Here is a 14,325-nt window from a genome sequence, read left to right as displayed (position 1 = left end):
CTTTAGGAAAACATTTTACAGAAAGTATATTCCGACTAATCATCTTATTTGATGATATATGCAAAATTTGATTGCTCCTCTTCGCGATTAGCACAAGAAAATGTTAATAGTAAAGTCCTTTCGGTTACAACTCTAGTAGTGTTTGTTGGACATATCCTACATTATTATTATAGAGATATAGGCAGTTTATTCGATGGGCATTTATAATATCTAAACGAGAATGATAGTATCACTTGACTGCACAGGCAATTTGGATATTACGCGGGGCACTGAAACAATTGACATGGTAATTTAATAAAATTTGGGCGATCATCCTTGATTTTGCTTTCAAGTATCATACAATCCTTCCTGAGCCTTGTTTCTTGCCAACAGCTAATGAGGCATACAAATCCATGACATGCTCAGAAACCATCCTTTCAATCCGCCAACAGCTTGCCTCATGCCATCTTTTAGGTCTTGAATGCTAACATTGGTCGTCGTCTCTAGCCACTAATAATTTTACCTTTTGGGGTGCTAAAATCTTGCTCTAAGATTACCTAATGGATATTAATATAGAGCATCGTTTAGGTGTTATATACATGTAAGACTAATTGGTAAAATTTTCGAGTTTTCATCTGAAATAGGGACATGAAGTTTATTCGATCGACCTCTATCTAAATTTTGTAAAATACCACTGAAAATAGTGAGTTTGTAAATTCTCAAAAGTTTTCATTTCCTTTTGCGTGACTTCCAGCCCTTTTAAATTAGCAATCAACTAATCATATAAGAGAAAACCTGTAACAATGTCTCGATCTTCCAAGACACAAAAATAGTTAGTGTTGTATGATAGCTTTCAATTGTTCTAGTTTCGTCAAGTTTCTTGTTATGACCAAGTAATTGGCATCTTTTGCTTGAAGTAGAAAACGAATTAAGAATGAATTCATGGCAAACTTCTACTTTAATTACCAGCTTTGATACGTGCATTACGCGTACCTAACTTTCAAAGCTACAAATTGGATCGTGTTTAGAATGGATGGACGAGTGCGGGAAGTGAAGGTTCAACATCAACAAAATTGAGATTCTACTCCTGTGATAAAATTTTTACTAACCTTATCAAATGTCTCGTCGATGGTACTTTCAGTGTACAACTTTAACCAAATTTAGCAAGGCAAGCCACTAGCTTTTGAGACATTGAACCAGAAGGGAATCAGGAACGTAAAATTCCCTTTTCGAGTGGGTGGAAAGAGAAAAAAAAAAACTAGATTGAGAAGTCACAAAGTTCTGCATTTGGTAGAATGCTCTAGGCTTTTTAACTCTATCTCCCTATACTCTTTGTAACCCCCCTATCATTTTCTGGTGGTCAAGGAGAGGGAAGAGGGATTTTGATTAAACAGCTAGCATGATCTCAGGGCTTTGAATTTTTGTGGGGAGGGGGGAGAGATGGCGGTGAGGGTGCTTGAAAGTTAAAACCCAAATTCTGGTCCCCTGGTAGCCTTTTACCAGATTATACTTGGTACCATGCTATGCCAATCTAGCATCTGTAATGAGCAAAATGCCATTGGTGGCAAAAGCTTTTTGCTTTTCATTTCGCTATAGCTGAAAAAATATATATATATAAAAACAAGGAAAAGACCTTTTGCGTCAAAGCATAGGTACAAACGCATTCCCACAACACATGTAATCCTGGTGATAAAAAGGAGTGATCGATGGACCACCATTTTAGTCATCTGGCATCCATCCATCATATCACACTCCTCTACGGCCAACGCAGCAGACCACTAAAAACCAAATACTACTTTGCCAAGCCAATTTGGCTGCATTGTTTCAAACAATATCGCCCATTTCTTTGTTTTTCAGTATTACTTGATGATATTGAGAGAGCAATTTCGCAATTAGAAAAAAGAATCAGAGGGTTTCATACTTACATTCATCTGTTGTCCAACAACAACGGATTCATGCAGGCGTTTCAAACAGTTTTGATGTACGAGATATTAATAGTGAATGCTTCTTTTATTTGTTGTAACAAAAATAAAAAGGTGTATAAAAAGAAAATTAGAGCGGAAGCTGAAATCTAGGAAAACTGTGTTGTATTCTACAAAAAAAAAAAAAAAAAGGAATGAATCAAATCAATGTTGGTCCTTGGGATCTGAAAAGAGGGTTGTCCTACAATGTACATTACAAGCTGGCAATAAATATTATGTTTTCTCCTAGAAAATAACCGTACACCGGGAAACTTGGGGAAGCGACGCCAGTAGGATGCTGGGGCTGCTTCTTTTTCTTTTCCTTTCTTTCTTATTAAATTTAAAAGAGCTGTGTCTGTGTGAACGAAAACGGCTGGGACAGAATCTGAAACGTCAAATCCATGACTGTCAAGCATTCATTGCATTTCTTGTCACTTCATCTCTCTGACTATGGCCCGGCCGGCGGCACCCACTCAGCTCTTCGGCCCTTAAAAGCACAAAATAAATAAGGGATAATATCAGAAAGCTCTTCCAAGGTTTCCCTTAGTATTACTTAGCGCCTCTAAAATCTTAAAAACAGTCGCTTGGTTCTCTTTATTTTGTTATTTTTGTGTAACAAGATTTTTAAAAACTCTGAACTATCCTTTTGCTCATATTACTAAATAAAAATACTCTTAAACCACTTTGTTTACTCCAAGAAAAATCACAACATTAAAAATTATTTTTAGCAGCACCACAACATCATAAAACTATAGTTCATAAAAATATAAATTTAAAAAGTAAAAATAGATATTTGTAAAGAAATACACTAGCTCCAATTCAACTCTATATGCTAGCTCAATTTCTCATGAATCTTATCTTTTTTTCCCAACCTCTTCTCAATGCATGATATAAACCTTTAAGTTGCACTAAATCATTATAAAAATTTATTCAAAATAAATAAAGAAATCATATCCCACTCTATCATGATCATAAAAAGAAAAAAGATAAACAAAATTTAATTACTATATTTACAAATAAAAAATTACATAGTCATCCAAAAAAATGAGTAAGAGAAAATGTTGGAAAAAAGTAAAAGAAAAGAAAGTGTATTCTTGTTTCTTTTTCCTTTAATTTTTTAAGCTCCATTTATTTGACATGTGAATTATATATCTAGTAAGGGATAATATAGTTATTTTGCAATTTTGAGAATGGGACGTAAGCGATACTTTTAAAATTTTAGGGGTGCTAAGCGATATTAGAAAAAATCTCCGGAGAGGTTGAGATTTTTTATATTATCCCAGTAAATAAATAATACTAAGTGAAAATCACTAAAGTTTCTGATGCCACATATTCTTGGGTCGGAGAGCATCCCTACTCCTATATCAGTAGGGCCATATTATCATCAACTTACCCCAGTTTGAATCCTTTTTAGCCTAGGGTGAAGGGTGAGTAATAAGGTAGCAGGCCAGCTATGGGTAGAAGTCCCACCCCAACCCAAAAAAAAAAAAAAAAAAAAAAATCCCATGGAGAATATGTTGTAACATTTGGAGCACTACTAGTAGTGTTTGGTTGCATGTCATACAACAAGTTAAATGCCCAGAGAATTTTTTTGTGAATGTGAGACCATGCAACTCATATTTCAACAGAATTATTGTGCCACGATGATGAAGCTCTGGTAAACCAAAAATGTTTTTTTTTTTTTTAAAAAAAAAAAAAAAAAAAATCACAAACGTGGAAAGTTGTGTATAATTTCAAGTAAGTACGTCAAGAACGAGCCCTAGAAAAAAAAAATGGAAGTGAATAATTGAAAGCTGATTTGGAAGCTGGGTGAGTAGCACATTTAATCGAGAAGAAAAGGGAAAGTATAATATTTTCAGTGCAAACAAAAGTGCTAACCAAGATCCTAAATTTTCTCCTTTTAGAACAGATTATATTAACTATAAGTAATGGAGTACTTCATTGATATGTTCAATTAAATCAAAGGTCAAGAAAATACTTACTGCCAACAACAAATAGTACATGAAATATATAGATACAAAATGAATAAGCAATGTCTGGGGACAGAGACCAAGCCCTTTCTATGTTGGGCTAGTAGTTAGCCGATTGAGGACTGTGAGCCCAAAATATGGGGCTCTTAGATTATTACCCTTTAGTGGGCTCTGCAACATGGACATATCAAAGAGTCCGCAGCTTATGGTTTTTGTTACCTCAACGTTATGAGCTACCATTGCATTTCCATTTCTAATAGTATTTATATTTTTAAAAAATAAATAAATAAATAAACCTTGCCAATTTCTGGCTGAGTGCCTGATATATCAATTAAGCACGACAAGTTGCAATTTATTACTACTACTAAACTGGTCCAAGTCAAAGAAGAGGATAAGGATGAGGTCTTTAATCTGCTTAATTACAAGTGTAAAAGTAGAAAAAGAGAAAAATTAATAATAATGATAATGATCCACCGCACGAAAGGATAAACAATGAAGATAAACCAAAGACACTAAGAAAGGCTAAATGAAATGAAGTGAGGTGAATGTGGCACAAATCTGATCTCATTAAATTGCCTCCACAACGTGTCACATTTGGCCATTGCTCTCCCTCCAATTTTGCAAAGCGTACAACCATTTCCAGTGCTTGGCACTAAAATGAATCCCAGTGTAAAACATCGTCAGATTAGGTGGTTAAATTTCGGGATTTACCGAAAAATCCCAAGAATAAGTAGGCAGAGAGACTAATAAAGGTGGCTAAGATTACTGGTAGTGCTAAATATTTACTGGGACTTTTTTTATTTTTATCGTTGTTATTATTAGGTAAATACACATACATACATACATACATGTGTGGGTGCAGTTAATATATGGTTAAAAGTTAGTTGGTCCCGTTTTGTTTGTGTGCGGGTCTGAGTCTGGTGACTCTCTCACTCTATGACTCGCTGCTCATTATATATTCCCTTTTTATGCTATTAAAATATTCAAGTAACTTGAACTCTGGAAATTGAGTTGGTAAAGAAGAGAAATGGCGAGCTCGGTTGAGGAAGCCAACGAATTCGTGTGCTTGGAACTCCCTGCTCCTTCTGGCTGGAAGAAAAAGGTTACCCCTTTTCAGAAAAGTCCTCCTTTTTCTCTATTTTCATGTATTTGTGTGCTTTTTGATTGGGTTTTCTAAAGTTTGCGTTCTTGTGGTCTTGTTTATTTGAGTTTTGCGTCCTTGAATTCAATTGGACTTCGTTTAATTCTGTGCAATTATGTTGGTTTGAGGTGGGATTTACAAGACTTGCGATGTATCACCTGGGGTTATATGAAGTTTTGTTTTTTTCGGGTTTATTGAGGTTTTTTGGGATTCATTTTGGCTTGTTTGGGGTGAACTGGGTTAGGGGCATATTTCCATTTGGTGTGGTTATGTGGTTTCTGAAGTGGAATTCGACCAACTACGGGTGTTCATTTGTAAATTTTGAAGCTAGGGTTGAGAAGGCCATGGTAACTTGTTTAATCGGTCTGCGTCATTTTGTTGTTTTTGGTTCTTTAATTGTTGTTATTCAGCATGAGTTCTACTCTGTGTTTGTTGGACTGGGATATGGATTCTGCTGGTGATGAAAAGGAAATGAACTTAATTTCCATGGTGATGATAAGTAAGCTGGGGCATTATATAACGACGTTGCCGTAGTTAATTGTACCTTCTGTTTGCATTAGTCGTACATTCAATTTTATCAGTTGGAGTTAGGTTTTATTGTTATTTACTTTCATGTGTATTTTAAGATACCATCTAGGATTTCCTAACAAGACTGTGGAGAAGAAAGTGCAAGTTGAATTGAGTCTGTAGTTTGGCCTATAGCTTGTTGCCGTAATTACTAGGGTTGGTTTTGTCCAAATTACCTTTTTGGTTTCTGCATTTTCAGCAACTGGGATTGAGTTCTAAATTCTCGAAATGGTTTAATGATTTGGGCTTTGGTCAAGAATTAGGTTACACACTAGCAATTTCTAAGCTCAGAATTTTAGGAACATTTTTCATTTATGCAGTTACTGGTTGAAGGTTGTTTGCTTGTTTGTACTTGATTGGTAGCATGCCCTGTTTAAATGTTTCTAAACTTTTGGCACAGTGTATTTCTGGTTTCAAAGCTGGCAAACCCTGAGTTTCATAGAAATGACTTTTTTTGGTCTTGATAGTTTATCTAAGAGTGGAAAGCGTCTAATAAGGCAATGCAGCTCTTGAAATGCTATGTTGTATTCTGCTGTGTACTTTTGAGATTGTAATTGCTACCAAATCAGCTGCTTCAATTTATGGAGCACCTGTAAGTTTCTCTTTTCTTCCATATATTTCGATTATGAAGTGTGGTAAAATCATAATTTCGTTCCACTAAATAGTTAGCTGTAACGTTTAAGATTTGGAGAGCCTTTTTTTTTTTCCTTCGGCTTGTATATTGCTTTTTGATAAGCTATATGCTTGGGAAAGCAGTTCTGTAAAGCAACTCAAGAAGTTGTTGGTTTTGTATGTCGACTGGGCTTGGGTTGTCAACTTATCATCATCACGATTTAATTTACATGAGATTGAGGTTAGAATTCTATTTATGATTTTCCTTTTTTCTCATGGAATTTTCTGTTACTGGCTTTTTTTTGGGGTGATTTGCTGTTTTTTGTTGTCACTTTCTTCTTTTGTAAAGGACTAGATCTTGAAGTATGCTTCCATCTCATGATGTACTACTAGATTAAATTAAATAAAAGACCTTCTCTTCGGTAAAATCCCAAAATTGATGGTTGTCTTCCTGTTTCCCAAGTGAAGCAAAACCGCATTAGGTAATGGCCTGTCTTAATTTGATACTTACACCTTTGGTGCAATTTTTGTCTATATAGAACACCTATATTTAGACTATTGCATAGGCCATGCCAATTTGTTCCTTCAAAGACCACTGATTTGATGGTTTAATTTCCTGTATATCTGCTGAATTGAATTCGTGTTGTTTGATTTATTTGCCAAGTTTTATCATTTACTTGCTTCCCCAACCTAATTTTCTACTTTTCTGGAAACCTGATAGTGTAAATGTTTAGTATGCCTAACTGCTGCTGGGGCATGTAATGTCTTTTATCTTGATGACTGGTATGACCAGTAGTTCAATTATTGTTTTGACTGCTATGGGAATTTAATACCTGGTGCTTGAGGTCATTATCTGATGGATCACGACTGTTGCTGACAATCATGGTCTGATATCGGTGTTTGTGGCTGCGATGATAGAACTTTTTAAGTTGTCTTTACAGTTCTTTGTGTCCATGCATGAATTCCAAATTCTACTTTGTACAACCCAGCATATTCAAGAACTTAAAATTTATAAATGCATTAAAGAGTTTCAATGTTCACATTCATTAATGTGAGCAAGCACAAGGCAGCTGAAGAGGCAGTGTTATATGCATGCCCATGTGCCATTCATATCATGATGTACCGACTGTGCTGAAACTTTTTAAGATGAAGAGATCTTTATTAGTAAATGAAAAAACATGGGATGGTCAAACTTTATAAATTTTGTATGGAAAAATGAGACCATGGATGTGAATCCAATATTTGCTTAAAGGATACTATGATTTGTTTTTATTATTCTTGAAGGAAACACTGGATGCCCTTAAGGACTAGCTTGAAGTATACTCTTCTATGCCTATACCTTTAATGTGTCTTTCATCATCGCCATATCTCGCACAATAAGTTGAAACATGAAGCTTTGGCTAAGCTTTTTAGGTTGAACATGAGTGGAAGGAAGATTGCTGGAGCCAATCTTTGTCAAGTTGCACATGCTTCAATATCAACTTGTAGGACTCCCTTGGTTTAATGCACCTTTCCTAAACATATTGCTTATCTCGTTGTCTGGGTTCTTGACTAAGCATCAAACATAAACTCCCACATTTTTTTTAATTTTAAGTGTTGTTTTATTGTGCAATGTGAACTCTATAATTCTCCAAAAATCTGGATTTATGTTCCGAAAATTGTGGAACAGGCTGATTGCTTGTCTTGGCTTACTGTTTTAGCTTTTTGTTGTGGATCTAGTCTTTCCTTATCATGGAATAGTTATTAATTCATCCTGTCTAGTCTTGATTCAAGCAGGATCCTTAGGCTATTTCTGATCCTAGATTTATGGTCCTAGTTCTGGATTTCATTACTTTCTGAATTCTTGTCCTTGAGGAACTAGCTCACTTGGCATTCATCTGTAGTTTACACAATCCCAATGCATCTGTTTTGGTAGTTAAAAGCCTTCAAGTTGGGTTCCCGTGGTGTCGTCTTTGTGTTTTTACACAATCCCAATGAAGTATCTTCCTCTCATGCAGTTTATGCTCAAAAAAGGAGGTACACCAAAGAAAAATGAAATCATATTCACAGCCCCAACAGGAGAGGAGATCACCAGCAGGAAGCAATTGGACCAGTACCTCAAGACCCACCCTGGGGGTCCTCCAATATCAGAATTTGACTGGGGAACTGGTGAAACCCCAAGAAGATCAGCAAGGATCAGCGAGAAAGCAAAGGCAACTCCGCCACCAGAGAGAGAGACTCCGAAGAAAAGAAGCAGAAAATCTTCTGCTTCAAAGAAGGATGATAAGGAGAAAGAAGCTCCTGAAGGAAGTGAAGCAGCACAGGATGTCCACATGGAAGAAGCAGAAAAATCTGTGAAGGATACTACTGGTACAGTGACTGAGAAAGATGTTGCAAAGGAAGGTCAAGATGAGAAAGGGGGTGAAACCCAAACAATTGAAACTCAAGCCACTGATAAAGATGCTGTAAAGGAGAGAGAGAATGAAAACAAGAATGAGACCCCAGCTACAGATTGCAAAGCAGAAGATACTGAAGAGCAGGAGAAGAATGTTGAAGCTGAAGTGGTGGATTCTAAAGAGTCCCAGGTTGGGAAGGTATCTGATGGCTCTGAAGATGCCAAGGACAAAGAAAAACAACAGCAAATACCACCCATCGAAGCGGAGAAAGAGGATGGGACTGGAGAAGGAGACAAGCAGGTAACTGGTGCTGAAGAAAAGAAGCAAGAAGTGGAAGCAGAAGAGAAAGTCGAGCAGAATAGTGAAGCAAACAGGAGCGCTGATGGGCAAAGTAGCTTGGTGAGCGAAAAGGCTGAGGGAGGTGTGATACAGAATGGCGATCGTGCAGAGGTTGACAAGTCCAAGCCTTGAATTTATCAAACATAATGCTGTTTATGTAATATCTTGTTCTGACCTTCATAGGCTGGTGGCTTCTTTTGAATGACAGTAGTGTTGTTGTTGAGTAATAGATACTCCGATTGTTCATGAGACATCTGTAGTATGTAAAATCATAGATTAGCAGGTTAATGTCGCTGCTGTCTTTCGTTGAACGTGTAGTGACTGAGATCTTTGTAACATTACTACCTTACATTATAGAGTAGGCCTTCAACATTCCAACCTTCCTTGCATTGAAGGAATTGTAGGTTGCATAGATCTCTGTAACATGTCGATCAGAACTGTGTCTATGTAATGATATAATAAGTCATCTTCAGTTACTCGAGTTTCCTTGGCTCGCAAGCTTACGGATATCAGTAGGTTAGTTGTTTTGCAGCAGTTTTTTGAGGTGATTAAGATGAGCTGGCTCCTCTTTGACAAGCTTCTTCAGGCAGTCAGCATCGCTGTTTCAGTTAAAGTTTTGATACCAATGGGAGATGGGTGTCTAAACGTTGCAGAAAGTGTTGAGCTAGTTAAAAGGCCATGAGATGCATAGCGACTGAGTGCCCAAAAAGAATTGGTCCCCCACTTTTTTGGGGTATTACTACTTGATAAGACTTTTTTTTTTAATATACAAAAAATTTGGATGGTTCCACCCTAGTAGTCACCATGGATTAGGACGCACCGCATATAGGAATTCTTACGGATGGTCCACCAACATAAAACTTACATTGCATCGTAAAATTTAAATACGCAATCTTTCGTAAAGAAGTGGTTCATCCCTTAGTTAATCATGCAAAAGAGAAAGGCAGTGACTGTCAACATGCGCCATTTATTCCAAATTTCCGTTCAAGGTTGAGGCGAACACCAATTAGTCAACGGCAAAAGAAAAAGGAAACAACTTCAATAGAACCAAGGTCATTGAATCGCAAATATGTGAAATGATTCAATTAATTGCGTGGTCGAGGTGGTTTCAAAGAATAATTACATCTAAATTTTCAATGTCATTAACACTTAACCATAAAGCTGGAGAAGTTAATACAGCTCATGGAATTAAAAGAATTTTGCGATCATTAATGACAGCAGTCAACCAGCTAGAGTTAGAGCCAGAAGCAAGCTAGTGAAGCATTCTGGGGGTATTGCTGGAACTCTCTGGCCAGATTGATTTTCTTCAAAGCCCCTTAAGCTTTTCAACCAACCCTGTTAAGGTTGTCCATTTTTCAAAAGCAGATGCTGATGCCACAAATGCTGTTTTAGATGCTTCAATATCATTCTTAGTCACTGCAAATTACAGATCAATTGCTCTCTCAGAGCAACAAATGAAACTATTTCACCACTCAATATTAATTGCATGCACAATGCAAACTAGTTTTCATGCATAAGTCACAACCCTTTGCTGGGAACCAAGATGAACACGCTTGCAAACACACAGAACATACCTGATGAAATTAAAGAATCAAGTGCGGAGCTAAAAGTCTCTACTTCGGATTTCTCCTCAGGGCTAGAGCTCAACTGCAGGAAGATAGGCAATTAACGCATGGAAATGCATATAGACAAGATCTACACAGTAAGGCATGTACAGTATTATTATCTATAGGATACCTTCTTGAAAGCTGACTTAACTTTTTGTACCCAATCAGTATCACTGCTTTGACCAAGAACTGACCTAGCCGTTGAAAGATCATTCTTCTCTATTGCCTGGCCTACTCTGCTGAGCTTGTAAACGAGCTCTTGCAAGTATCCTGCAGCATTAAAAAAGAATAGCTAATCAATTCCCAGAAATGACAGAGACCAAAAGCTCAGAGCGTAATGCGACATTCAGGTCATGCTTTAAGGGCATCAGTTTACTTCACGCCAAGGACTTAATTCAAGCTAAGAATGAAGATAAGCATATTAGGAGCACAATTATGTGCTAAAACAAAATACAAGGGGCATGGGCAAAAGGAAATTTACATCAAATAATAGAATCCAGTTGACTGATGTAGCAACTATGAAAGCTATTCAGATCTTGGCTAATAATATTACTGGCATGCAGCACTATCCCTTGAATGAAATTTATGTGCCTGCTTTCATGAGGGACAAGTAAACCCACAAACGGTAATCTTTGATCATAATTTTCAACTCCATGAAGATAGTAACATAACCAAGAGTGGCACGGTTGTTATTGATAAGTATCCATTAGATCTTAGAATGCATAGTTAAACACAGCCAAGCTTTCTCATGTTCACTGGTGATACATGCCAGTCAGTGAGAAACCAGTTCAGCTGGGGTAAAAGTTTCTGAGTATTTGCGCTTACATCATGAGTGAAAGCACTTGTGCCAAACGGCTTCAACTAACTAGATTTTCCGTATAAGGGACAGTAATTCATATAAGTTGATTCTAGATCACTACTATTGTATAAGTCATTAACAAAATAGATCTGGTACATTAAATAACTAAGGGATCTCTGTCGCCAGGCTTGACCTTTTCTCTATCATGTTTATCTGTCAGTGCAAACCAATTATTTCCATATACAGGTGAATTCCAACCAAAAGCAATCTAGGAAGGCAAATAGGTTCCCCCGCTCCCTCTTAATTACACGCAATTGTTTTAGCTTTTATGTTATCTTAGGGCAGGCAAACAGCATTTGGTAACTTAAAATTTTCTTGAAGCTTGATTTAGTAAGCCCAAATTATTCTTCTCCAATGTTCCATACTGAACTTTCCTAGTCATTCTAATCTGCAATCCATAAAATGTCACAGAGAAACCAACAGGAAGCATATAATATTTGCAATAGATGATCATAGCTAACCTTTAGGACAAAAATTATCCTTTTTTACTGCCCAGCAAATTACTTAAGGTAATTGGATCCTCGTACCTCCAAAGTTGGTTTTATTGCAGTAAAATCTTGGAGAAATTTGCAGTGTAAATTATGCTATGTTCGACAGCATAAATTTAGGTTACAAAAGTCAGGATTCTGCAGAAGCTTGTAATTACCCTTCTTCTCACAACTATACTTGCTGAAGAGATTCTTGCAGATTGCCAACTGCCAAGAGGTAGTAGCAAATGCAGGCTAAACTGTAATTCACCACCTATGAAAGTAACCATAATCAAGTCTCTCCACATTCCTACCCCAATTTTGAGTTTTGCGATGACATGAAATGTTTCAATAAGAATGACTAGGATTCAATAGAAGCCTCTTAAATTCGAAGAGGAATCGACTTCATGCGGCATCCAAAAGCAGCCTAATTACCAGCAAAAACGAATATTTCAACTGTTTGTTGATCTATGAGAAAACTAATTTGTTAACTCAATTTATCTGTGTTAGAAAAACAGAAACGATCTCCAACCAACTTTACCATAGCCTTAAAGACTAAAGTCTTTTAATCCCTTTACCTTGCAGTGTCAATTCAACTGATATAGAAAAGAAAATCAAAACTTTACGGAAAGAAAAGAATAATCGAAACTTTATCCAAAAATCAAAAGAAAAAAAAATCAAGAAGCAAGGTCAAAGAACTAAAGGACATGAAAGTCAAAGTAGCAAATACTTTCTAGAGGCTACATTCCAAGGAAATATTGGGAAGGATTGTTGACCTGTCTCTTGAGCAGCTGAATTGAGGACACCCTGTCTCTCAAGCCTCTTCTTTCTATCCTTCTTCACCTTTTCCAACAGCTCCTCATCATCATCCGGTTCTAATATAGCTGCATTGGCATCAGAACAACCTTTCCCAGAGAGAAAGAAGAGGAACCCTGTTGTGAGGCTAATGGAAAGGCTCCTCTTGGTGGTCAGAACAGAACAAGAAGAAGAAGAATCTTGATTCAATAGTGCTGACTTGCATGAGGTGGGATGAGTCCTAACGATTTGTTTGTGAAGGTGAAGTGATGTTAACGGTGTTGAGGAAGATGGTGATTGGAAGCATGGGAGGAGATTATTTGCATTTGAGAGCAGCACTCTTGCCATTTTTACTCTTTCTAGTACTCTTTTCTCTTTTTTTATCTTTTGTTTCAGTTTGTTTTGGTGGCAAAGAGTCAGATTTAGCGGCGATTTTGGACGTTGGGAAAAATAGAGGATAAGATTACGAGATTTCTTGCTAGGCTATGCTGTCTGGTGTCAACTGAACCATTACTAAAGAGTTCGAGGGCATTGAAGTCATTTAATAAAAAATGTAACCTGTACGACAATCAAAATAAGAGGCAGCTTTCAACTTTGGATTATCAAGTATATGTCTTATATTTTTGCACTGCAAAGATGAAAATAATTTTTTATATACTAACATGATATAAATCGGGAGTCTGAATGCATAATAATCAATACCTATTTGATTTTGATTTGAATTTGAATTATAACTTTTACACGGGTAACATGCATTCAAATACGTTGCTATATGTGGTGTTAATGTAAAAAATCTGACTCCAAAAAGATATTGAATAGCAAGTGTGAAGTATAAATTCAGAGGTGAGTATAAATCTATTGAATAGCAAGTGTGAAATAGGGTTGGGAATTGTAGCGCATGCTCTCGCCAGGTACGATTAGGCAAGGGCTCATTTTCTCCCTCTGTTGGACAGGGGACGAGGGATTAAACACCCGTTCTGTCACCTATCTAAAATACATATATATATATATATATATAATATTCAATATTATTAGTTATCATAACTACATTGTTAGTTATAAATATCAAATTTTGTATATGTAATATAATTAATATTATTAGTTATACTAATAATTATATATTATTACTAATACAAATTACTGATTAGTTATACTAATACATTTATACTAAATTACTAATTACATTTTTATTCTTTTACACTTCACATTTCACAATTCACGACTAACCCTAATTTCATTCTTCCTCAACTCTTCACTCATTCCCAATTAACAATTCATAACTAATTACACTTTTATTTATTGCTACTTGAGTTATATTTGTCTCATAATGCTGGATTATATTCAAATAGTATATATTTGTTTATTTTTTTTGGATTAAATATTGTAAAATTACGATGGATTATATATTCACAATGACTTGGTGATGTGTTAGTGTTTAAAATACTTGATTGTTAGAAGCGCTTCCTCATGTTTGCACTTTCGTGGCCAATTGTAGGACTTAGCCTCATGGATTTCAAATTAGACTTTAAAATGTGTGTCCACGCAGGCACATCTCCAAGCAAATTTAGATGTCGAATCTACAATAGTTAACCACCAACTGAATTAGATCATTTTTTGTTTGGAGACATTTAGCGGGTTAAATTGGGGAGACCC

General features: G+C 36.2%; 2 protein-coding genes across 2 annotated transcripts; one reads left to right on the top strand and one right to left on the bottom strand.

The window, feature by feature from the left end:
• The first annotated feature begins 4,828 nt into the window (after positions 1–4,828).
• LOC113774521 (methyl-CpG-binding domain-containing protein 10-like) lies at positions 4,829–9,427 on the top strand. The gene is made up of 2 exons (XM_027319051.1): positions 4,829–5,012; positions 8,228–9,427. Exons 1-2 carry the CDS (start codon positions 4,938–4,940, stop codon positions 9,074–9,076), a joined length of 924 nt encoding a protein of 307 aa, XP_027174852.1. The 5' UTR covers positions 4,829–4,937; the 3' UTR covers positions 9,077–9,427.
• A 570-nt stretch (positions 9,428–9,997) lies between these two features.
• LOC113774677 (thylakoid lumenal 16.5 kDa protein, chloroplastic) lies at positions 9,998–13,112 on the bottom strand. The gene is made up of 4 exons (XM_027319275.1): positions 12,654–13,112; positions 10,682–10,821; positions 10,519–10,591; positions 9,998–10,360 (listed from the first exon to the last, which is right to left on the bottom strand). The coding sequence occupies exons 1-4, from the start codon at positions 13,018–13,020 to the stop codon at positions 10,251–10,253; spliced, it is 690 nt and encodes a 229-aa protein (XP_027175076.1). The 5' UTR covers positions 13,021–13,112; the 3' UTR covers positions 9,998–10,250.
• Between the last annotated feature and the right edge of the window lie 1,213 nt (positions 13,113–14,325).

The sequence above is a fragment of the Coffea eugenioides genome, chromosome 6, assembly GCF_003713205.1.
Source record: "Coffea eugenioides isolate CCC68of chromosome 6, Ceug_1.0, whole genome shotgun sequence".
NCBI classification, from domain to species: Eukaryota; Viridiplantae; Streptophyta; class Magnoliopsida; order Gentianales; family Rubiaceae; genus Coffea; species Coffea eugenioides.
Note: the sequence above shows the minus strand (reverse complement) of the source record. Positions and strands in the feature narration are given on the sequence as shown.